General features: G+C 54.7%; 1 protein-coding gene across 1 annotated transcript in view; it reads right to left on the reverse strand.

The window, feature by feature from the left end:
• CRISPLD2 (cysteine rich secretory protein LCCL domain containing 2) overlaps nucleotides 1-25,958 on the reverse strand; it is a 66,485-nt gene that overhangs the window by 28,598 nt on the left and 11,929 nt on the right. Inside the window, exons 2-8 of the mRNA XM_036273907.1 lie at nucleotides 21,094-21,398; nucleotides 15,829-15,947; nucleotides 13,102-13,234; nucleotides 12,549-12,664; nucleotides 8,901-9,001; nucleotides 2,145-2,279; nucleotides 289-349 (exon numbers count right to left, since the gene is read on the reverse strand). Of these exons, the coding sequence (XP_036129800.1) occupies nucleotides 289-349; nucleotides 2,145-2,279; nucleotides 8,901-9,001; nucleotides 12,549-12,664; nucleotides 13,102-13,234; nucleotides 15,829-15,947; nucleotides 21,094-21,333 (905 nt within the window). The 5' untranslated portion in view covers nucleotides 21,334-21,398. The remainder of the gene's footprint in view (nucleotides 1-288; nucleotides 350-2,144; nucleotides 2,280-8,900; nucleotides 9,002-12,548; nucleotides 12,665-13,101; nucleotides 13,235-15,828; nucleotides 15,948-21,093; nucleotides 21,399-25,958) is intronic.

Below are 25,958 nucleotides of genomic sequence, written 5' to 3' on the forward strand. Positions count from 1 at the left end.
CGGGTTGACAGAAACGGGATCACCTTTGTGTGCACGCCCTTAGTAAAGGGTGGCATTCGGGGGGAGCTCTGGCCAGTCTGATTTATGACACAAAGCAAGCGGAGTCACCTCCCCACTCAACCGCTGTGCATACCATTGCTGCGAAAAGTAGAGAATACCCTATTTTTGTGAGTTTCTACCCAGCCTGCTTTGGGCGGCCATCAGCTGGCTGATCATGACGTGACCCACAGCCACAGCAGGTGCTTCAAGGGCTGTTGGGGCAGTGACAGGGCCCAGCCCAGACCTTACCTGTTGCACGTGGAGCCTTTGCACTTGTCCTTCATCTTGGTGTCACACCTGACAACTTGGGCTAGGAGAGAAATTCAGACATATACCTCACTGCAAGAATCAAGGGGATGAGACTGAGTGAGAGGACCCCCCCCCCCCACTCTGAGGAACTTCCCAGGACATTCGAGAGCAAGACAACTGCCTAGTGGCCACGAGCTTCAGTGGTGAGGTTCGAATCCCTGACCTGCCGCTTTGCAGTGGTCCTTTGACCTGGGACGTGTTCCTTCCCCTCTCTGAGGTCCAGTTTCCACATGTGGATAAGGGGTCCCAGTAACGTGGGTACTGTGTCCGTGAGCAATGAATGAGAAAGTGCCCATAACCCTGGCAGGGAGCCTGGCACACACTAAGTGCCCCGCAGACCCTCTGGGCTCTGGAGAACCCAGCCTGGGAAGCGGAGAACAGGCCCCCCTGCGCCGTCTCCCCCGTAGCCAAGACGACTTTGCCAAGCTTCCCTTTTCTGTGTATTTTATAGGGACATATAGAAATCTTGGACTAGAGTTATAGTTAGAGAAAAAAAAAGACATTATAATTTTACGTTATTAAAATAACCAATGGAACCGTTTCAAACTTCTGGACAGAAAGGAGCATCAGCGTATTTCCTGGTCAGAGAAGCTACAGGAAAAAAGGCAACAAGCCTGGGAAAAAGGCCCTTGAAGCCCAAGAGGCTAGAGTGACTGGTGGGGGCGGGGGAGGTAGTAGTTGAAAAATAGGGGATGGTGCCCAGCTGGTGTGGCTCCGTGGTTGAGCATCGACTCATGCACCAAGAGGTCACCAGTTCGATTCCTGGTTAGGACATACGCCCAGATTGTGGGCCCGATCTCTGGTGGGGGCATGCAGGAGGCGGCTAATCAATGTTCTCTGTCATTGATGTTTCTGTCTCTCTCTCCCTCCCACTTCCTCTATATCTGAAATCAATAAAGAAAAAAAAAACTTAAAAAGAAAGAAAAATAGGGGATGGTTTCTGAGCAAGATGGGCACAAGGTGAGCCCTACTCTGGGGCGAGGCCAGTTTGACGCTGTTTAAGGCTTAGCGGAGAACTGGAGGGAAGGAGAGCGGTGGACGGACAGCCCACGCCTGTTGCCGTGTCTGGGAAGCGCCCCTGCAGAACCCCAGACCTCCAGGAAAGGTGCCCTGTGCACAGTGCCCAACGGGACATCAGTGTCGGGGAAGTCAGAGCACTGAGCTCTGGCCAAGCAGCGCGAAGAAAGAAGAACAGCCGAGGGAGGTGAGGTGCACCGGGAACCAGGGGAGGGGAGAGCGCGACAGAGGCGAGCGTGGGAGTGGTCTGGGGACTTGCAGAAGTCTGGGGGAAACATGTAACTTCCCGCCAAGGGTGCTGTCTGAGGCAACTGGATACTCCCAAAGTGCAGGGAGCCCCCAGTACTGCAAATAATCCTCATAGCACCTCGTATTACTGCCCCGTTTTGTGGATGAGCAAACGGAGTCCAGAATTGGGCGCTCACAGGAGCTGGCCCCACCCTGCACGGGAACACTTCTGAGAAGAACCCAGTTCAGCCCAGGTCCCCTTTGGAAGGCTAAGGTCTAAACGTAAAACACCTGCCTGGGGCGGGGGTGGGGGAGGGGTGTCACTCAAGCATAGCTTCTGTAAATCTTACTTTTGAAATTACTTTAAAACATTTTTTAGGAACGTCTTAGGGTTGCGCACTTGCAAGCTGCACACTTCCCTGCCCCTGCCGTTTGCAGACGGGGAGACCTCTCCACCCACCAGCTCCCCTCCTCCATCCACCCCAAAGAAAACTGCCCCCTTCCAGAGGTGGCTCGCAGGGGGACCGAGGGCAGAGAGGGAGCCGACTCACTCATGTAGTTCACGGCGGACGTTTTCTGGGGTCTGATCACCCTCGGCTGAACCCAGGCGTGTTTCTCTTCAGCAATGGGAGCTGTCTCCACCTCATTCATCTCGTCTGTTTCAGGCTTTTGGACATAAGTCTCTTCTTCATAGGGAAGACGGAGGGAAAAAAATAAATGCTGAGATTCAACAAAAATGCACTTTGCAAAAAAAAAAAAAAAAAAACACTTGGAACCTAAACTGGTTTGAGGTTTAGTTTGACAAAGAATCACTTCAGTGGCAAAGAGAGAGTTACGTTTCAGAGCAGGCCTGGCCGGCTGGGATTCTACCCGCCGGGGCGAGATAGACAGGCTCTGCTGCTGGGTGTGCTTCGGACCCAGCTGGGCTGACCACAAGGGGAGAAGGCCCCAGCGCCCACACCTGCATGATCAGAATGGTTTCTTGTCCCACCTCCTCCTGCACCATCATTTGCCCAAGGAAGTATATCCTCTGACCCCAAACCGTAGCTGCCTTCCCTGAGGTCCCTCTTGCCCTAAGTCATCAATGGGAGAGGGGTCTTCCTCATTTACACGCCCATTATGGTGCACAAAGATACCTCAATGGCCTTGGGCCCCACGGCCCCTTATCACCAGCCCATCCTGCTCCCTTCTCTACCCCGTGAGTCAAGATCACTTAACCCAGACTCATTTCCTCTCTCTGCACTGAAGTTTTGCTACCCAGTGACGTTGGACCCATCACATAGAATGAACAAGACAGACCCAACTCCTGGTTTAAAAAAATTAGTTCATTGGGTCCCAATCTGTTCGCCACCCAAATACTATTTCTCCAACCATGATCATGACCCCTACATTTTTTTTTAATCCTCACCTGAGGACACTTTTTGCATTCATAGAGCGAGAGGGGGAGAGGGAGGATGAGAGAGAGAGAGAAACATCAACATGAGAGAGACACATTGAGTGGCTGCCACCCACACAACCCCAACTGGGGTCGGGGACAAACTGCAACGGAGGTACGTGCCCTTAGCGGGAACCGAACCCGGGTCTCTCCAGACCGCGAGCTGACGCTCCAACCGCTGGAGCCAAATCGGCCAGGGCTGGCCCCCTACATTTTAATTAACTAAACAAACTGCATTTATAAACATCAGTTTATTTGTCTTCTAGTTTTCATCACAAAAGACAACTATTCATTGCTGACCAAAATCTGTAACCAGGCCACCAAGATACCAAACTGTCAGTTCCAGCCAAAGCCAAGCAGAGAGTTGCTGTTCGCATCTGCTGGCCTGGCCTTCTCCAAGATGAACAGGTTCACAGCCCTTTGCACCCTCACAGCATGCACCCCTGTCCCGCCAGATGTCTGTGGACCCGAGTTGGAACCCCCTGCTCCTGCTGTCCCTCAATGAAACAAGCGACAGAAGTGTGTTTGGGTAAGAACGACATCAAGCAGGAGGAGTGACGCATCCTCACAGACCTCTTCGTGTCACGGAACAAACAAGTCCTAACAAGTGTTCATCAGCCCCCCCGCCTGGTTGCCACTGCTTCTTAAGGGCAGTGACCTGTCTGCTCCACAGGGCAGACCAAGATTTTTGTGTCTATACCAGACACACATGCACATGAAGAGCAGATGAGTGGTTCTCCCAGGCTTGTCCAGGATGGAATTCTTTGCTTCTGTTTCACGGTTCAGTTCTGTCTTGCACAACCACCACCCCAGGCGCACCTAGTCCCGAGACGATGGATGGGATTTAAGCTGGGAGGCGAACTGCAATCTCGGGTCTCGGATCTGCTCCATCAGAGCTCATGGACTTCCTGTGCTGCTTCTGGGCAGTGAGCTCACAGCTGTGACCTCACCCCCGCCTGCCTTTCTACCTGCTGTAAGCTCCCTGGGGCCCGGAGCGAGCCTGTGTCACAGCTCCCTGGGTACCCAGCTCCCAGCCCATAGTACTTGCTCAACAAGATCTGCCGAATGGGAGATAATCAAAACCCCCAAAGAATTCTGTCTTCGGATTCCTTTGGGAGAGAAAAAAAAAATTCCCAGTGAAGTTTAGACATTTCGGAAGGGAATTCTGAAAGCACCAATTGCAGCCAAAGCCATTAGGTGAGATCTTCACGAAGACACCAGGTCCGCAGCGCCGTTTGGCACGCTCCGCCGTCTCTGGCCGGCCTTCCCGTCAATGTGGCTACTCAGGTTTGCCCTTCGCTCAAAGCCACAGCTGTCTCTGGAATAAGCCGGGTTTTCTTCCACTGGCCTTTAGGATTTTTATACCTCATAATCGCAGCTTTATTGAGACGAATATAGTTTGGTAAAGCAGTCTAAAGCATTTGAGGGCTCACTATTTAAGAAAATGGGCAGACAGTCCTCGCCCTCAGACACACACATGAAACGTGGACCGCCTGCCCAGAGGACCGGCTCTGTTTGGGCACATCCCAATTAAGATCCCCCGTGCGGGCCGGCGCAGGCCTGGGGAAATTCCACGTCCGAGTTCACGGCGAGGTCACCGTGCGCGCCGTCCGGCGCCGGACCAGGGGTCTGGGGCGCACTCCCATCGTCCTTCAGATTCCCACCTGGGTCCGTGTGCTAACAGAGCTCACAGCTAACGGACTGAACGCAGACATCCTGATAGTTCTCACGACATCCTCTCGTTGCCCTAAGGGATGTGATGGGCCTCATTTCACAGAGGGACCGAGGACCTGCCCACACTCACACAGCTGGGAGGCAAACTGCCTTTCCCTGCAGCCCACGCCCTCTTTGTTCTCACTGTTGTCGATCCTCACCCCAGGATCTTTATTTATTGAATTTTAGAGAGAGTGGAAAGGAGGGAGGGGAGGAGGGAGGGAGGAAGAGAGAAACATCCATGTAAGAGAGGTACATCAATGGGTTGCCTCCCACATGACCCTGACCAGGGCTAGGGATCAAAACTGCAACCCAGCCCTGGCCGGTTTGGCTCAGCGGTTGGAGCATCGGCCTGCGGTCCAGAGAGACCCGGGTTCGGTTCCCGCTAAGGGCACGTACCTCAGTTGCAGTTTGTCCCCGGCCCCGGTTGGTCATGCGGGTGGCAGCCACTTGATGTGTCCCTTTCACGTCGATGTTTCTCTCTCTCTCTTTCTTCCTCTCTTTCCCTCCCGCTCTGTCTGAACAAAAAATGGAAAAAAATTTCCTCGGGTGAGGATAAAAAAAAAAACTGCAACGCAGGTATGGCCCCTGACCAGGAATCAAACCCGTGACCCTTCAGTCTGTGGGCTGACCCTCTAACCACTGAGCCAAACCAGCCAGGGCTGCCCACACCCTTTATCACCCCCCTGGCAAGGCTGGAGGGGTGCAACACTCTCTCGTAGCCCATCCTTACCCCTGCTCCATCTCCATTATCAGCCAGGCCCTGCGTGCAGGCTCAATAAGTAGCTTAGGCAGGTTGGTCACTTTATAGGAGACTTTCTGCACGGTTAGCTACGAAAATTGGTGCACCTGCCTAATCAAGTTGGCTATTTTCCACCAAAAATAAAGAAACAAGTACTGAGGCTTCATTGGGTGGGTAAACCAGCATCTAAGGGATCTTTGTCTGTATTTGTTCTCGGAAAATGACTCTCTGTGGGTTTGGGTGGTATTGTACCGAGATGACATTCAGAACACACCTGCTCCATGCCCCTGGAGGCCCTGGAGTGAACCAGCAGTTGTAACTACAGGTGGTCAAGGTTCAAGAAGAGTCTGGCTGCAGGAAGGCAGGTACACTGCCTGTCTGTATAGTCAGGGAAGGCTCCCTGGAGGAGGCGTGCCACCACAGCTGTGTTTCCAAGGAGGAGAAGGCATTTGCCAGGTTCTAGAGATGGATGAGATAGCCAGGCTAGGAGAGGACGAAATCCTCACCGGGTGATGAAGGACTCCATGCAGGTGTAAGCACACCAGGCTTCCCACTTCTTCAAGGAGCTAACCCGCTCTGTTTATACAGCACTGACTATGTGCAGGTTGTTGTGCTAGCAACTCACGTCCTCCTCATTGCTTTAACTGTGGGAGAGCAGGAGGCAGGGGTTTCCAACTCTGCTCCACAGACGTCGGAGGGGACGGGGGTGCATGCTGTGAAGGTGCAAAGGGTCCCCGCAGGGATGTGCATCAGTTCATCTTTGAGAAGGGCCACTCCAGCAGAGGCGAATAGCAACTGTCTGCTTTGCTTTGGCTGAAATGTACAGGACTTTGTCATCACAGTTACAGATGGGAAAACTGGGGCTCAAAGAAGGCAAGCGATGCGCCTGAGCACACACAGCCCATGATGGTGGTGATGACAACCCTGCTCCGCCTTAACCCAGACAGCTCTGGGCCATGCATGACCCCAGGGGGCATTCTTCCCCTCCAGTCCCCAAATCTGATGGAGACTAAACCCTTGCGGGTAACTGGAGAGCAGCCACAGGACCTGCCTGAATAGGAACTTGGAGATAGGATCTGACCTGCCCGAGTGCTGACCTGTATTCTCCTAGTCGCTCCGTGCCCCAGGGATAGATCTGATAACCCCTCTCTTCAGACAGGGACACTGAGGCTCAGAGAGACGATCGCCCAGGGCCCAACACTGGAATGTGGCAGGGCTGATACTCTCAGCGCAGCTGTGCCAGCCTCTGAAACCCGTGGCTGTCTCACAGATCCGGGGATCAGAGGGGGCGCATCAGGGAGCATCTCACCAAAGACGGGTGTGACACAGTGAAGAGGTGTGGCCTGAGAGGACACATGGAATCGAGAGGCATTTTCTTTAGCAAATGCTTATGGGGCCCTGGCCAGTTTGTCTCAGCGGTTAGAGCCAAAGAGTCCTGTGTTCGAATCTGGCCAAGGGAACATACTTCAGTTGCGGTTTGTCCCCAGCCTCGGTTGGGGTCGTGCAGGTGGTAACCAATCAATGTGTCTCTCTCACATTGGTGTTTCTCTCTCTCTCTCCCTCCTATTCTATCTGAAGATAAATGTAAAAAACAAACAAACAAACAAAACATATGCTTACAGGCATAGAAACATGCACGTAGATCAATGGAACAGAATAGAGAGCCTAGAAATAAACCCACACCTTTATGGTCATTTAATAATTGACAAAGGAGGCAAGAACATACAATGAGGTAAAGATAGTCTATTCAATAAATAAAGTTGGAAAAATTGGACAGATACATGCAAAAAGAAAAAGAAAAGGAAAAATCAAACCAGACCGCCTTCTTAATCATACACAAGAATAAACGCAACATGAATTAAAGACTCAAAACTATAAAAATCCTAGAGGAAAACATAGGCAGTAAAATCTCAGACATTTATCATAGAGATATTTTTTTCTGATATGTTGCCTCAGGCAAGGGAAACAAAAGAAAAAATAAACAAATGGGATGACATCAAACTAAAAAGGTTTTGCACAGCAAAGGAAACCATCAACAAAAGGAAAAGACAACCCACGGAATGAAAGAACATATTCACTGATACATCTGATTAGGGGTTAATATCCAAAATTTATAAAGAACTTACAAAACTCAACACCAAAGAAACAATCCAAGTTAGAAATGGGCAAAGGACCTGATAGATAGGTCTCCAAAGAGGACATACAGATGACCAATGGACGTATGAAAAGATGTTCAACATCACTAATCATCAGAGAAATACAAACTAAAACCACAATGAGATATCACCTTACACCTGTCAGAATGGCCGCCATCAATAAATCAACAAACAAGAGTTGGGGAAGATGTGGAGAACAGGGAACCCTCGTGCACTGTTGGTGGGAATGCAGATTGGTGCAGCCACTCCGCAAAGTAGTATTGAGATTCCTCAAAAAATTAAAAATGGAACTGCCTTGCCCTGGCCGGTGTGGCTCAGTGGTTGATCATCGACCCATGCACCAAAGGGTTGCTGGTTCGATTTCCGATCAGGGCACATGCCCGGATTGCGGGCTCGATCCCCCGAGGGGGCCGTGCAGCAGGCAGCTGATGATGTTTCTCTCTTACATCGATGTGCAATTCCTGGAACACAGCAGGTGCCCAATACATTTATACCAAATGCATGAACTCTCATTGGAGCCTGAGATATGATATGAAAGAATGGTGTCATCACACCCATTTTGCTCACGGGTAGAGGGATCCCACGGTTTGAGCGCCAGCCTCAAAACCTGGTTTGTTGCTTCTCCTGTCCCCTCCTCCCTTCCCTAATGGGCGGAATCATCGGTGGACAGCTGCCAGGACAGCAGAGCGCCTGGGCCCCTGAAAGGGTCTGGGACCCCCGCCCTCGCCACCTGCTTCTTACCCCCAGAGCTCCCCGACCCACATCCGCCCATCAGGGAGGGCCAGCACGGGGGTGCCCCGCCCTCCTGCAAGGCCCCTCTGAGCCATCACAGGGCTCGTGGATGGAGCCACGTGAAAAAACTCATTTTAGCTGCAAAAACACGGAGAGCCCGTTTTGCCCAGCGATGCCTCTTCTGGAATGGAGCCCGAGGAAATATTCCAAAATGTGAGAAATGCCTTAGGCGCAAAAACCGCGCATTAGTTATAGTAGTGGGGTGAGTGGGCACAGAGTTCTGAGTGGCGACAATAAACAAGCGGAGGAGTGGGAATTGCACCGCCTTTGGAAGCTCCAGGTTTCTGGAGGAAGGGATCATAAATGCTATGACAAGCTGGACGAAGGAGGAACAAGATGGGAAGTGGGAGAGCTGAGGGTGACTGAGACAGGGCTGGGGAGGGGGCACCTCGACTCCACTGTCCACTCTTCCCAGTGTGTGGTTTGCGTAAGCCGTGCTGTGACTCACGGTTTCGAAGTCATTTCCTACCTCGGTAACACAAGTTGTTCTTGCAGCCACCTCCGTAGCTGGGCGGGCACTCAGAGCAGGGCCGGCCGGTTTTGTACGGGGCCTCTCCGATCCAGTTCCCCCTGAAGATGGACCAGAAACACTGTCAGGAGGGGCCGCCACCCGAGGGCCCGGGGTCACGCCTTTCCTGGCCCCACTCAGGGCTGCACACAGTCCCCGAGGGAGGAAGGCGGGACCCGTGTACAGGGAAGAGGGGCTGCCCTGGATACCCCTGAGCACTGAAAGTCTGAAGAATTCTAGAAGAGCCCTAAATGAGAGCTACATGTCCCCTCCCGTCACTTTAGTGTGTGCCCCAACACCACACTGGCCCCACATTCACCCCTGTTGCTCCCGTCACACAACTCTGAGCGCTGTCCGTCCCTACCCGGCCCCCATGCCTTTGTCCAGAATACTGCCAGGATCACCCTTTAAACCTTTCTTCAAGTGCAAAAGTCAGTGTGATCACGGAGTACCCCGTGTTTGGACCACATACCCAGCCCAGGTCACCCCACCCTTCCGACAACCCAGGAGGGACACACTGGAATTCAATCCTTTTTACACAGGAAGAAACTGGGGCTCAGAGAGACTCAGAGACTTGCCTGAGGTCACACAGCAAGATATGAACCCAGGGGACTCCGAGCATCTAACCACACTCGGCTGTTGGGGCTGGGACCAAGGTCCCTCTGGGCCTCCCGGGCACCGTCTGCAAGCTCCCAGGGCGGGAAAACTGGAGGAGACTCATTGAGATTTCTCCGGGGCCAGGTGGCAGGTGGTGAGTGGAGTTCCCAAGTCCTCCTCATAGCACCTAAGTCTTTGGCAACACAAACTAGAGCGGTGAGTGACCAGGGACCAATCTGTGATTTGTTCCAGAAACTTCCTTTGTGGTCACCCAGTCATCCATTTGTTCTCCCAGGACAGGGATTTGGGCCTCCTGCTGGGCCACGTTCGGCCCCCGCCTGCTCCAGATGCCCTAGGCTGGACGCCAGCCCTGCCAAGCTGGGTGACCCCGACTCTCCCCAGTCCTGAGCCCATCTGCTCTGTGATGGGGGTAACGACAGGAGGCCGGTGCAGGATGAAGTGAGTGGCTCGGCTCGGGTGAAGGCCACACGCTCTGAGCACTTCCTAAACCAGCAAGCGTGCCCAGGTGATGTTCTGACAGCTTTCCAGGGAGCCGGGGAGGGGCCCTGCTGGTGTTGGCCAGAAGACAAACTGCAAAAACATGCTCTCTGTTTAACCTCCGGTGGCTCAAAATAGCGGGATGGCATCACCCAGGGCTGTGCGGGCATCAGGCCTGGGGATGGAGGGCGGGGGCCACTATAATATGCTCATTGCTTTAGTCGTCACGCATCACGGATGACAAATGATAGTGTCCTAGCCATGCTACAGACCCCACTCAGCTGACCACCCCTGCTGGGACATGCCGGCTGGCTGGGGCCTCATGGCAGCCTTCGGAGTGACTCCCCCAAACAGCCCATCACCAGGCACACCAAGAGGGCCTCAGAGCCTGGTTCCACTCAGTAAGTTTCTTCGGACGATCAGACCCCCAGTTGGCTTCATCCTTCTCCCCCGCTGAGATCACCGGCTTATCCAGGGTTCCAGACTTCCTCGAAGACAGACCACACCTCTGATGCTCCAGGAGTGACAACACCCAGACTAGCGTTCATGGAGGGCTGGCTGGGCACCAGGCTCCGCGCCAGTGTCCTGTACACGGACAATCTCTTTACTCTTCTAACAGCCCCATGAAGTAAGTGTCCTCTCCTAGTGCACAGTGGCATGCAGTGCAAGACCCTCCACCCCCACCCTGCCCCACCCGACCTGAGCCCAGCACTACCCCAGGGCCCACCCTCTCGGCCACTCAAGGCCAGGGGCTCAGGCGTGTGAAGAGGCCGTGGAGCACTGAGCACACAGTACCACAGACGAGCTCAGACACGGTGCTGAGGGGAACTGGAAGGTAGGGAGAGATGTCGGAACAGCGGCCATTCTGGGGGGCATCTGGGGCACTGCAAGTATTCTCGATTTTGACCTGGGAGGTGGTTACATGGGTATGTATATACGTATGGACTGAATTTTGTATGTACCCCCAAATTCATACACTGAAGCCCTAACCCCCTTTGTGGCTATATGTGGAGATGGGACCTGTAAGGACGTAATAAAGGTTACATGTGGTCATAAGGGTAGGGCCCTGGACTGGATTAGTGTCTTTATCAGAAGAGACACCAATGAATGTGCACGCTCTCTCTCTCTCTCTCTACTCTCCTCTCCTCTCTCTCTCTCCCTCCGTCCCTCCCTCCCTCTCTCTCTCTCTCTCCCTCCCTCCCTCCCTCCCTCCCTCTCTCTCTCTCTCTCTCTCCTCTCCTCTCTCTCTCTCCCTCCCTCTCTCTCTTTCTCTCTCTCTCTGCAGCTCGCTAAAGTTTTGCACCTACATACCTACAATTGGTTGCCTTTTGACTGACCCCAACGAGGGCTGAGATTGAACCTGCAACCCAGGTAGGTATGTGCCCTTGACTGGGAATCAAACCCATAACCCTTCAGTCCACTGGCCGACACTCTAACCGCTGAGCCAAACCAGCCAAGGCCTCTAGTGTATTTTTTATATAAAAAGTCAAATCAAATTATTCCTCACTTCCCACCTGCCACTCTACCTGGAATTCCACCACTGTGGATCAGTTTATTGCTCCTCTGTGGGCGGCATCCCTCCCCATCAATGACATCATCCCCCTGATCCCCGAGGGCTGCCGAGACACCACCACCACCGGCATGCCAGATGGTGGATGGAAGAGCTACTGTCCTCCCAACCTCAGCGATTCCCCCGTCATCGCACCCAAGGACACTCCTGACCCAAACCAATAAATGAGGTCATTCCCGTTCATTCAGTGACTCAGCAAGTACACCTCAAGGGCTCACAGTGTGCAGGGCATGGTACTCGGATGGAGCCGGTGTGCCCACCACAGGCCGCAAACTGGGTGAGCAGTGCTCTGAGGACGAGCACATGTTTGTCTGATGAGTAAAGGAGGTAAAATGAGTCAAGGGATTAAATGACTGATGACATCAGGCTGTATAAAGAGGAAGAGAGGCTATGACATGAAGTCTTGATGTGAGGGGGAAATAGAAAGAAGCAAAAACTCAGTCTAAGGTGAATACCTGTTTTATAGAGTGCTATCTACTGCATATTTTCAGAGAAAAAAATAATAGTAATATCGCTATGGCAGACCCACTGGTTGCCCAGGCAACAGCTATTCTGCTTCTGATTTGTTCAGGTGGTCGCTGAAGAGACTTGCAAAGTCAAATGGAGCAATTCTATTGGTCAAAGCCAATTGGGGCAATCTTGTTCTAGCCAATGACATAGGGAGAAAGTGGGCCAGGGGTGAGAAAGACCTAAGGAGAGAGTTCTTTTCTACCATCCTCCTTCCTTCTGATTGGGAAGACATGATGCACAGTGTTTTGCAGCCATCTTGGGACCATGAGGAGAGGGTAGTCCTGGTTGACACTGCTAACCCGAATGCACCAACCTCTAGACTCCTTGTTATATGAAATAATGAAGGGACTTCGCTGTTGAAGACAGTTTTGGTTGGCTACTCCACAGCTGGCAAAAGCATCCCGACCCATATAACCATGTCAACTTGTTCTTACTTGGGAGAGTAATTGCAGACGAGGTAGACCGCATTCTCCCAAACATCTCCCCAGACGTTCATCCGCCGACAGGTGTTCACCGCACAGCCAACCTTGTTGGTGGTGGCCCAAACTATCTGAAAACATGACATCCATATGTCAGAACTCAAGGGGCCAGGTACACCCGGGAGACATAATCTGGCCCAGATCTATAGGGTGCTGGTTAAAGGGATATGTGGTGAAGAAATGAAGGGCCAGTGTTCTCCCTAGTCCACTGAAGATCTAAAATAAACAAAACAAAAACTCGGAACGAACACACCACACACAAGGAAAATGCCCCAGCGTGTAAAAGTGCCATAGACATTTCTAGCGCTTCCTCTCAGTATTCTACTTGTGAACCAGTCACAAACCACTTGGCCACCAGCTATACTTTGAATTGCATTGAATTAAAGAAAAATGAATTAAGGCAGTGACAGTAGAGGTGTTCTGACCGCGCAACAGTCCTGCAGGGCCACGTGAGTGACTGGGGTTGGGGATGGTGGGCTGAGATCAAGGCCCGCTCCTCCAGGGTTACCTGTGTGTAGTGGGTGCACATGGCCCCCGAGCACCTCTCTGGACACCAGGGGTTGCACTCATGGGGATAGGGGTAGGTGTAGTCCTTCACCTCGTCATACCAGGACTGGACGTGGAACCCAGGAGAGCGATACCTGCAGGGACAGATGAGCTTGTTACATTCCACCATCACATACTCAACAATGGAGACCACAGCACCGGTCACACCATCACCGGGGGAGGGGAGGTGGCCTGGAGGAGGGGCTCCTTCAGGGACAATAGTCCCAAATCCTGCCCAGCATCTGTTAAAAAGGCTTATAACCCAAATCAGCCAGGGGCCTATCTGGATGTCCCTGGAATCCTGCTGGGTTCTGGGAATGGCCCTTGGGGGGGTGGGGCACATGCCACCTGTGTGTTCCGGAAACTTTCACCTGGCCCCCAGTGAGCCATTTTTTTATGTTAAGAAGTCTGTATTTATTTTCATGTACTTTTGGGAAAATATATACAGCCCATGAACCCCATATTTCACAGATATTATTGCTAAAGACAAAACCTGATTTAAGACATTTAAAGTCTATGTAGAAAAAAATATTGAGTAAACAGTTGAACAGGGGATGCACAGATGGGACACCCACCACGGCAGGGGGGTGGTCTGGAAGCTGGGAAGTAGCTGGCTACAGGGGGCCAGGCAGATGGCCCCCAGCACCTGCTCACGGAGGCTCATGACCGGGGGACCCAAGGACTCTAATGCACGGCAGGAAACTCATTCGGGGCACAGGCGCCTGTCGGTGTGCAGAGCTCCAGGGTCAGTGTGCAAACCCTTTTGAAACTTCCTCTCTAGGATTTCGTACTGAGCCTCCTTCGCCCCAGCCATGAGGAGGGCCTGGGGTCATCACGGTTGGTGGCCACTGCCCCTCGCTTTGGCCCCATCCGCCAGGCTGGCACCAGATATTTTCTTAAGAAAGAAAATAAACTATGCAAATCCCAGGTCTCGGTGGCCAGTAGGTGTAAACAATGCGGTTTCAATAAAGAGAAAGGCGGCGAGGGGGACTGGCCATTGCTGTGGTGAGCCGGGCACTGAGGTCTTGTAACAATTACTGTCGGAACCCAGCGCGCCTGGCAGTGGTCAGTGACGCGGCCTGGGAAGCGACCTGCCTTCCTGGAGCCAGCCTGGGGAGAGAAACGCATGGCCCTGAGCTCCAGATGGGGGGACGCCCAACACCCCATCCGTCTCCTGGCCAGTGGGGGTCGCAGGGGCTTGCGAGTCAGGGGCTCTCTGGGGAAGCAAGTGCAGTGTATACCAGAAGGGGGAACACCCTGGTCTCCTTTGACCCATCAATCCCATTCCCCAGGGTTATCCTAATAAAATAATGCAAACGAGCCAACAACGACAACAACAAAGGAAGCTACAAGCATGGAATGGCTGAATTTGGGGCTGTCTACCCTAAGAGCCCATAGGCAGCCTTTATGAGATGATAACCATGACGACTACGTAGTAGGGAAATTGCTCGCTTTGTATGAGAAGGGGGAAAAAAATGAATTAAAAGCTGTCCTGGCCACAGTTACAACTACGTGAAAATATGCCAGCCTCCAGCCAAATGCTAACAGGAGCCCAGAAAATGAAAGGAGCTGAAGGAGGAGCGTGGGATGATGGATTTCTTCCCCTGTAGACATTTCGTTTAATGCTATCGTCGACGGGTTTTATAAAAAGCAGAATTCACCAGGGGAAAAAAATACCCTGCTGATATGCTGCCATGAAGTCATGTCTCTCTAGAGCCATCGGGACACCTGCCCAGGTTTTGTCCTGAAAAGGAACTGCCCTAAAGGGAGGTGTCCCTGCTTGTGGCCAGATTAAAGTCCAGAACTTCGAGAGCTGGGAAATGTCTGGGTGAACGTCAAGCAAGCCCTGACCTGGATTTTGAGGGGACAGTTCAAGTCCAGTCCAACTTTTCAATGAATACGACAAAATGAAAGGGACCCTGAGACCCTGGCACTGCCGGGTCCCAATTCAGAGGACTTGTGGGCACAGCACGGTGACCGTGGCTCAGTCAGTCTTAATTGGTCAAAAGACATTTTCTCCACTTTCTCTGATGAAACCAGCCCCCAGCCTGGAGGGGACTTTTAGCCGGGCTGGGTGCCTGCACATGTTGCCCAAATGACTTTGGGGAAGGCCAGGGAATGACATTTAACTGACCCTTGTCAAGTGCCTCCCATGGGCAAGGGGATGAGGGCACCGCCAGGCCAGGAGGCCCCGGAGGCCCAGAGTGTGAATGAGCCCCTCCGTGACCGGACGAGAGGGCAAGTGAGGGGCACCTGCCCACGAGGCGGAACCCGGCGGAACCCAGACATGCTGGGCCAGGGAAGACAGTCCTCACCCACCACGAAAGGAGCGGACATTCCCGTGCTGCCCGCTTGCCCAGCCAGCTCCTGCCTGGCCACCTACAACTGACTCCAGAACCCGTCCACCGAGACAAAATGGAAGGGCCACGCTCTAGAAACCGAGTCCAGTGATCAGTGTCTGGGGTCGGCCGCCAGACTCACGCCGTTTGCCAGTCACTCAGAAGTGTTCCTGGGGAGCCTCCATGTCCCCACCCGTAAATGACATGGGTCTCTCTCTCTCTCTTTCTCAGTGAGTGATCAGGAGGGCTAAATGCGATCATGGACAGCAAGCACCGAGCCCGGCATACAGTAGGTGCTCAGCCCTGGTGGCCAGTTCACAGGTAAGCGGGAGAACCACCACGACTCTTACCTGCCCCAGTGGACAGCCAGGTTCTGCCCAATGGACACCAGCAGACTGGTGGGCCCGTGTTCCCAGATGCACTCATGAGCCCACGCGGCCGCCGACCTCGCCAACTCTTCATCCCAGGTCTGCGGGGGGAGGAGAAACGGGCACCTTCAGAGTCGGGGATGGGTGTAAGAACCAAGAATGCTGTGGCTCCAGGTCAGCCCCGGCTCCTGCAGCGCTGGGCTGTGTCGCTCCGCTGTGCTAACTCGGCAAGTAGGAAGCGGCAGGTCGGCAAAGGGCTCAGAGGCGCCTGGCTCCAAGGCTGACCTGAGCTCCTGCTCCACCTCCAACTTGCCGGTGACCTTGGGTAAAGTCCCTTCTCCTCTGAGCCTCAGTCTCTTCATCTGTGAAATGGGAGGATGAAGAAGCCCTGGAGAAGGACGGTGGTGATGGTTGCACAACAATGTACATTTTTAAATGGTTAAAATGGTAGATTCTGTGTTATGCATCCTTTACCATTATTTTTGTTAAGTAGCAAGAAATGCCTTTCACCGTGCCCAGCCTTGCTCCTCTCTGGCAGTACGGCCCACCCTAAATCAGGGGGGCAGCAGCAGGGGTCTGGGCCGAAGACTCTGAAGACAGGCTCCACAGCCGTCCCTGCCTCCCAGCTGGCCCAGGGAGCACACGCAACTCCCCAGGAAAGAACAGAGAGAACGAAGCAAGCAGGGTCATTTCTCTGCAGAGGGACAGACGCCAAGCGGCCCTCTGACTGTGAACCGGCTGCCGCGATGCCCCCTCTCAGTCACTGGGCAGATGCTCCAGCGCACGGGCAGGCAGGGGCCGTCCCCTGCTCTGGGTAGCCCCGGCCCCTGGCACACCGAAAGGCTGTCTGGGCAGAGCCCTGGGACCTGTCCAGGAATAGAAGGCTGGTTAACCAACTGAGACCCCAGGTCGAAGTGCACGAGGCTACTGCTTCCCTCTCCTCCTGCCAAGACAACCAGCACTCCGCACCCGAGGCAAGTCTCGCCCTAGGACAGAGCCCCTGGGACCTGCTCCACTCCCCTGACCCACCTCCCAGTGAGCTGCACGGTCATTCCGGGTGCCTCCAGACTCATCCCTTGCCAATAGTGCCCACCTTCAGTGCCCACCAAGCCCTCAGCTGCTTCTGCCTGGGATCTCTCTCCAGAGTCCAAGCAAAGCCTGAACGGGGTGGGAGGTGAACACTCCCAGGGCCCACCCTCCACCAGTGGGGACAGGCCTGAGGGTGAATGCACCACCCCCTGCCTTCAGGCGGGCGAGCAGCCTGCCGCTCTCTTTACTCAGCAGGTCCTGGCAGATCCCATTCCCACCACGGGACCCCGTAGTGCACTCTGAATGTGGACTTCCTCCTCCCCGTCTTCCAGACTCCTGAGTCACCCCCAAATAGAACACCTGCAGCAAGTCAGTGATTTGTTGGTCTCCAAGCAGGGGGGAGGTGGGCAGCGGGGGCGAGGGAGCTGCACACCCACCAAGATCTGTCTGGAAGCAGCCAGCGCAGGCCCTTCCCAGTGTGCAGGGAGGCAGGGCAGAAGCTCACTATTTCCTCTGTGACAGGGTTCAAGAGCAATGTGAACCTTGCTGGCCGTTGGTCTGAGTCCATAACGTTTCCTACAGCTCAGACGGGAGGGGAGCAGGGAGGGCAAAGATCAAGTTGGGCAAAGAAGGCCAGGCCAGGCAGGATCTCCAGGGGTTAAAGCTTTGGACACTCTGGCTAGAGGCATGCAGACCTGATGTCTGGTCTCAACAGGACACGGCCAAATAAAACCCGGTCTCCTCTCCCTCTAACGGAGGCTGAGTATCCCCATCCGGGCCCACCCTCGCCTCCTGCCTCCTCTCAGCTCCAGCCCGCCACATAGTAGGACCTCAAGACAATGCTCCTCAGCCCTGGTCGGGTGGCTCAGTTGGTTGGAGCATCGTCCTGTACACCAAGAGGTTTTAGGTTCGATTCCCGGACAGGGCACCTACCTCGGTTTCAGGTTCGATCCCCAAGTCAGGGTGTGTATGGGAGGCACCCGATCAATGTTTCTCTCACATGATGTTTTTCTCTCTCTCTCTCTCCCTGTCAGTCTCTCTCTCTCTCAAATCAACAGAAACATATCCTCGGGTGAGGACAAAAAACAAAACAAAACAAAAAACAAACATCACACACTGTTCCCCAAACACAGGGATGCAGGGCTGGCGGTCACGGGTGTGGCTCTTTGGTGAGCTGTTTACAACCGATCAGTGTCCTTTCCACAGTGTCTCAGCTGTCACCAGAATACTGCGAGCATAAATAAATGAATGAATGCACGCACGAGGGAACACACACACAATGAAGCCACGCCGACTCACGCCAGCCCTCAGCGCCTCCCCCACCCCCCGCCCCCCGCCCCCACCCTCCCACTGAGCCTGCACTTCGCCAGCTGAATGCCCTCCAACTACCGCTGAAGGAAAGGCACAGGTGCACCTTCTTTACCCCTCCACGGGACGGCTCGAAGAGAAGGAAAAGAATAGGGTAGTGAGAGGGCTGGCGAGAGCCTTTGTGTTAGGGATCCTGGGTATGACTCCAGGCTCCGCCCTTGCTGGCTGTGTGACTTTGGGCAAATGGCTTCACCTCTCTGCGACGTGTGCCCCTATCTCCGAGTGGGATAATGGTACCTGCCGGATACCATTAGGAGGTGGGGGAAGGATGAAGGAGGGCAGGCATCCAGGCGAGAGGCCAGTAGCCATCAGTGAACAGTACCCACATTAGCATTCCCAAGCACCTCCTATGTAACAGGGGCAGTGTTGGGCCCGTACCTCTGGAGCTGCCCTTGTCTGAGCTCCTGACACTGGCCAGAGAACATCAGCACCATTTTCGTTTTAAATCGCCACAGTAGCCCCTGAGGTATGTTTTACTTTTCCATGGTTGCAGACAAATAAACACTTGAGGCCAAGAGAGGTTAAGTAACTTGCCTAAGGTCACACAGCCAGGAAGGGAGAACTTCAACAACCCAGGCTTATCTGGCTTCCAAGGGGTGTCATCCTGTCTGCATGCTGTCACCAAGGGCTGGTCCCACTCTACAGAACTAATAACAGCTACTAAAGTAAGAGTAGCAGCAGTATGGTTACCATTTACTTAGCACTTATCATGCATTGTCTCATTGACTTCTCCGAAGAACCCTGCCAGAAAGGTACTTTTATTGTCACCACTGTGCCAGCGAGGAAAGATAAACAGAGAGGCTAAGTAACCTGCCCGAAGTCACACAGCAATGCCCTGAAGGCTCAGTTGCCCTGACAGGCAGGCTATTGAGACCTAAGGACCCAGATCCCAACTCCAATCCTGAAATATCTCGAAGTCAACAAAGAGGAAAACACAGCAGGCTCGTCCCAGGCTGTCCAGGAGCCTGACCTTGCCTGCTGCCCAGCCAGGCTCCCCTCACGTGCCCCAAATCTTCATACAACCACTAACCAAGTTCAGTGCTGCCAGGAAAAGACCAACAGAAACCCAGCCTGTTCTGACAGCGGTGGCAGGCAGCCAGGATCCCAGGGGCTGGGGCTCCGTAAGCTTCAGGCCCTGGTGGGCACCACTCCGGGCCTGGGGTGGGAAGGGCACAGGGGGCAGGGGGCCTGTGCAGAGAGAGGTACAGAGTGTTCCTTGCCCATGGGGACCAAGGCCAAAGCAACAGGTCCAAGGGAGGACGGGAAAGGAGTCTGTCTCCAGAGCCCCAAAGACGTCTACCCTAATTTCCTACGTCTGTGACCCTACGAAGGTCTCACAGGCTGCCCCATGCATCTTGAAAGGGTGCCCGTTCTTCCTCCTAAAATTAGCACGGCCCCTTTGGAATAAATGCCCGGATGATTTTCTCAAGGGAAATAAGGAATGTTTCATAAGGAATTCCCAAAGCCTTGCTCGCAGGGCTCGGCCCAGACCAGTGACCCACTCATCTGCCCACCAGCTGGGGATGGGCCCCCCAGTGTGGGCACAGACAGGGACAGTAAGGGGCTCACAGGCACACGGGATGGTCCCCAACCACGAGCGCCACCCATGTCAGGGCACAAGGCAACATGAGAAGCAGCCGCTGAGTCCAGGGGAAGGCGGGAGTGAAGCGGGGGGGGGTGGGGGGGGTTGGGGGAGCGGGGAGGAGCCGGCGGAAGAAAGCCATCCCGAAGGATTCTCCGGGAGGGAGGCGTCGGGCTGTCCCACACATGGCATCGGCATCAGCAGAGGACACCCAGCGGACCTCTCTGACCAAAGAGGAGGGAGGGAAATAGGTCATCAAGAGAGACAGGGCTACAAAATAATACTGAATGGAAACTGTAATTGAAGAATAAAATAACAGATAGACAGGGCTCCCGATGGCAGCCCTGGATGCCAGGCAGGAAGCATCCAGGCTTCGTCCTGGGCACCGAGGGCCCCAGGGCTGAGGCTGTCCCCTCGGTCAAGGGCAGACAGCACAGGATGGGGGGCGGGGTGAAAACGCACAGTAACTGGTGTGGGGTGCTTGATGGGATAGAGCGGAGGCTGAGAGCATGGTCCGGGAGTCAGCTGGACTCGGGCTCGAACCTGACCCTGCCGCTGCCAGCTGTGTGACCCTGGGCCTCAGTTTCCTAATCCATCAAATGGGAAAAGTCAGCCTATTTCCCAGGGCTGGGGAACGGGAGGTGGTGCGGACCAGGATGGAACCGCGGGAGTGGGGGGGGGGGGGGCTGGACGTGGGAGAGCCGGCCGCCCCTTCTGCCCCTAAGTGTGGGATTTTTCCACATTCAGGGGGGATTCCCCTACGCTGTCCCTTCTCCTTCCCGACAGACACCTGTCTCACAGACTCTCTTCTCGGACAGAGCAGGTGCCATTGAAGGGCTGGATGAGGGACAAGCTGGCCCAGTAGTCACACCACAGCCCCAGGTGTGAGGTCTGTGCTCGATGAAACAGGAACCATGCTCAAAGTGGAAACTGAGGCTGAGACAGGCTGACATCCAGGTCACACAGCTAGAAGGTGGCAGAGCTTGGTCTGAACCCACCAGCGCCCAGCCGAGACCCTGCCTACTCTGCCTTCCCCGGGGGGGGGGGGGCGCAGGGCGGGACAGGGGCTGAGCTCCAGAGAGGTGACAGAGGGCTGGCCACGAGGCAGCCTCTGCTGGGGAGCTCACGTCCTGCTGTTTTAGCGGGGCGTCAAGAACAGAGGCAGGGGACCTCTGCTGCCCAAGACCCAAGCCGGCCACACACCCAGTGACTGGGGACAGCACAGACGGAGCCCAGGCCCCGGGCACAGGGGGCGTGCCGGCACTCACCATGTACTCCATGTTGGAGGCAGGGGGGTACACCTGGCCCCGCAGTTTATTGTGAAGCATGAGGATCTCCTCCTGGTCCGACCTCGGGATGGCCCTGCGGACCCGGGAGTGGGGCTCGTCCTGCTGGTATTTGCTGAGCAGCTTCTCTAAGTGTGTGACGTTGGGCAGGAAAAGGCCTTGGGCTCCACACATCAGCAGCACCAGCCCCAAGGGGACGAGGCCGTTCCCGATGCTGCTCATGGCTCCTCTCCAGGCAAGAACTGGGGTGACGGGGCAGCTCCTGAGGCAGACGGGGTGCTTGAGCTCTGAGAGGAAGCAGAGGGTGGCGGGAGGGAAAGGTGGTCAGTAGCGAACCAGCTACCGCTCTGGCTTGAGCAGTGAACGGAGTGGGACGTATTCCCCCCACTCTGCAGATGTGGAAACTGAGGCTCCCAGGAGCTAAATAACCAAGGTCCCACAGACAGGAAGCGGCGGAGCTGGGACTCAAGCAGAGGGTGTCCAGCGAGGCGAGCTGCCCGGACTCCACATGGGGCGTCCTGGCTCTGTCTCTCCCGGACCCGAGTGCTCCCCTCACCACCTCTCCTAACTCCGAGTCCGCATCCTACTCATTCAGGACTCGGGGGTCTACAGCCCAAGTTAAGTTCTGTCTCCTGCTCCCAACAGACTGATAAGGTCATCTCATATCACCAAAGGATTTGCCCTGAACCAATGTGAGTAGCAACCTTCCTGGTCCCCTGAAGAAAGACTCAGTTTACCAAATGTGGTTGATAGGCATCCCCAGACCCCCCAGGGCACAAGGCTCCTCTTAGCACGGCCCTTCCACTGGCACCCCTCCACAGTCGTCACACACTCCAACATGTCACCCAGCCCCAGCCCCAGCCCCACCCAGGGACCCAACTGCATGCTCTGCCAAGCAAGTCACCTGTCGACTTGGTCCTCGGAGGAAGTGGCAGAGGAAAGAGGGAGGACCTCCAAGGGGTGCCGAGTACCCCACTCTCATCCCCGCACCTGCCTGGCAAACCTGCTCAACCACCGAGCAGGGGACCTCCCTTCCCCAGCTGCTGTCTGGCAATGAGCCTGCGCCAGACACCGCCAGGCACACCCTTCGGCTGCTGGGTTAGTGGCTCAGACGGGTCATCGGTACCCAACGAACACATCAGGATGGAGCCTGTTGGTGGACAAAACCAAGAGCAGCGCAAGGGGCAGGGGAGGGCGGGCTGGGACTCCCAGACCTCCGCAGCCCCAGCTCGGAGCTGCGCTTCCCGGAGCACTATCCTGGAACCCTGGCTCCGATCACTGTCGGGGGCTGTGGGGCTCTGGGGGCACACCAGTTGGGACGCCCCCTCTCAGAGATCCATGGCACCTACTGGCTGCGGGAAATAACGCTCTCTCGCTTTTATTACCCATCAAGCATCCTGACGGTCCTTCCTTGCCTTTGGGCTACAAGTCCTTTCCCCAAATAACCCTCTTGCTAACTTTCTTCCTGGGCACTCATCTTAGGAAGAGCTGTCTTAATCCTTGACTATACCTACTCACTTTAACATTCCAAGATTCGATTTTACTCGGTGAATTTCCACTGTGCCTTTTGTTGCTCCTAAAATGCCTTCCTGAGCATCCACGCGGGCTGGTCACTTCATTTCCAATCCCAGGACAACCTAGGAGGGGGGTCTGTCATCGTTCCCATTTTACAGGTGAGGAAGCTGAGGCCCAGAGCGGTGACTCGACGAGCCCAAGGCTGCTGTCCTGGTCAGGACAAACGCTGAGACTTGAACCCAGGCGAGATGACTCTGAGGGTCCAGGATTTTCCCTCGTATGCTACCCTGGCTCCTCTCTCCCTGGAGGCTGGGGCCTCACCTCCACTACCAAGCTATACACTTTGGTCTTTCTCCTGGCTGTCACCTGGTCCAGAACGACAAGGCAGGGCTTGAGTGGGTGTGTTCATCTATGTCTCTCACTAATGCTCTACCCCCCGGAGAGAGTCAGCCAGCCACCTGATGACCTTCATTAGGCACCTCTTTTGTTCCAGATCCTGGGACATGAAGATGAAGAGGACACTGTCCCTGGCCTCAAGGAGCTCCCAGCTGGGCTGGGGAGACAGGTGAGGAGACACAGCCACCACCCAGTGGGACAGGGCTGACTTAAGACATCACAGGGAGCTGGAGGACCGGGCTTCCTGGTGGGAAGGGCGACAGCCATGCCTCAGTATTGACCCACTTGGGACCCTGAGAGCCCTTTCAACAGGGCTCTGAGACCAGGTGCTCACCGGGCGAGCTGGCTGGGACCGAAGGATGGCAGCCATGGGAGGGCATCCTCAGGGGCAAGACACAGAGTGCGGCAGGGAGGGTGCGCGCCAAGCCTTACCGGCAGGACCGGGAGTCCCAGGAGGCAGAGCAGAGGCAGGAGCTATGGGAAAGAGGCAGTTCCCATCTCTGACTCTGGAAACTCTCCAGGGTCCTGACCGAGCCCGAGCTTCAGATAAAAATAACCGCCATCCAGAGGGGAGCCCTGGCTCTCTCTGGCGTGAGCCAAAAGTGGCCTCCCTCCTCAGAGTTCCCTTTGGACCAGCGCCCCAGGGACTGCGGGGAGGACTTCTGCGTGCTCACTTGTCCCCTGGGACTCCAACCAGCGATGCAGAACCTCTCGGGGTCCCTGCTGTCTCTCTCAGGCTAGTCACACCACCATGTATGACCATTTCCCAGCTGCAGAAGGCCAGGCTACAGAGATGCCCAAACACACTGACGCTGCATTCGTACTCGAGACGGAGTGACAGTGGGGACTGACATCACGAGGCGTCCACTCTGGCATCACAACAACACTCGACTTGCTTTACTCTGTGCTAACGTAGCTGGAAGGGCAGGGCACCCGCAAAGACACAAAGCAGGAAATGCTTATGTAACAGCTGTGGCGCAACTAGACTAAAACCTGGGTTTGGTTTAAACTGCCAGTGGGCACAACTCAAACGGCAATCAGTAGGAGTGATCAGTGAATAAACTGTGGGGTAGTCATGGGGTGGAATATTATACAGCAGGTAAAAGGAATGAGCTAGAGCCATGTGAGTGCCAGCATAAATAAAACTCAAGTACCATGTTGGGTTAAAAAAGCAAGTTGTAGAATATTATGCTGACTGTACTATTTATGTAAATTTTAAAACATAAATCATATTTTGGCTATACATGTATGTGTGCATATAAACATCTATATATACACATTTGTACATTTGTGTTTGTGCACATGTATGTATATGGGTGTGTGTGAGTGCATGCGTGTGCACACATGTGTGTGTGCATGTGTGTGTGTGTGTGTGTGCGTGCGTGCGTGCGTGTGTGTGTGTTTGTATGGTAAAACCAGGACTGAATCAGACCAGGTTCATGGTGGTGGTTGACTCCAGGGTAAGGGCAATGGACCTGGGAAGGAGAAGGTGAGGGCTTCATCTTTACCTTTAATACGTTATTTCTACTTTCAAACCTCAAGGAAATACGAAGCGTCAGCCTCTGTTCACTTGGGGCGGACAGGCTAGGCTGGCAGAGACTGCCACGTGGTAACCAAAGCGGTGCCCTCCAGGACTGGAGCTCACCAGTTTACACGTCCCATCCTTTGGACCTGGCTACGTGAAAACAAAGCAAAATGCCGACACGGGACCGGGCAAGGAAACAATGCGGGGCCCCAGTGCACCCTCCTGCGTGTTCCTCGGAACACGCGTGACCTTATTCCCAAAGACTCAGAGCCACCTTCCCTTGGAGTGTGGAAGGGCCCCCGGCACTGCGGGGCCCACAGATGGCCCTTCCTCGAAGGTCCACAGAGAACGGTAAAGCCTCCGGGGGAGTCTTAGAGTTGGGAGAACCATGGGGTTTCCTGGAAGCTTCCCACTGGAAGGAAACACAAGTGAAAGGAGGGAGGAGGAAGGTGCCCTCAAGCCTTCCGTGCTCTGCCCCAGTCGCTGGCCTGGGAAACCCAGACTTGCCCTGGTTCTGCCATTCTCGGCCCCGTGCCGGGCGGCCTGTCCAGCATACTGTTGGGTCTGAAAGCGGGTGGCCTGACGGGGGCTCGAGGTGCCTGCGGCCCGTGCTGGGGAGGGGCAAGGCCCGGATCTCGACGCTCCTGCTAAGTCTGGGCAGCAGAACACGGAGATTTCAGCGGAGTTGTGGCGGTAGCGGGGCTGGCCCTCACTCGGTCTGCATTCCCAGAGCCCGGCATGGTCCTGGTGCAGGGCAACCAGCACAGGGTTCGGGGCTGGGCTGTGTCTCTCCTAAACTCATATGGGGAAGCCCCAACCCCCAGCATCTCCGAATGTGACTGTATTTGGAGATCGGGCCTTTAAAGATGTGATTAAGTTAAATGAGGTCATCAGGGTGGGCCCTAAGCCAATACAACTGGTGTCCTTATAAGAAGAGATTAAGACACAGGCACGCACAGAAGGAAGACCATGTGAGGACACAGGCAGAAGGTGGTTGTCTACACCCCAAGGAGGGAGGCCTCAGAAGAACAGCCCTGCTGACACCTTGATTTCAGACTTCCGGCCTCCAGAAGTGTGAGGCAATACAAGTCTATTCTTTGACCCCCACCCCACCCCCACCTGCGGTCCTTGGTATGGAAGCCCTGCCACACTGGTATGTACATCAGCTGAGTGGATACGTGGGATCGTGTTCCAGCATCCCCTGGCCACTCTGTGGAAGGAGGCAAGATGGGAACAGGGAGGCAGATTCGGAGGCCGAGGCGAGGAACCTGCCGTGACAGCCAGCCCACTACATGGGCAATGCCAGCACCTTTGGCCTGTTCCGACCACTCACCCCCTGCTGCCCAAACAGCTCAATCAGAACTTAGGGCCAAAGCACTTCAGTCCCTTTTCCATTTACAATTAAAAAGAC

Source organism: Molossus molossus, unplaced genomic scaffold (genome assembly GCF_014108415.1).
Source record: "Molossus molossus isolate mMolMol1 unplaced genomic scaffold, mMolMol1.p scaffold_m16_p_21, whole genome shotgun sequence".
NCBI classification, from domain to species: Eukaryota; Metazoa; Chordata; class Mammalia; order Chiroptera; family Molossidae; genus Molossus; species Molossus molossus.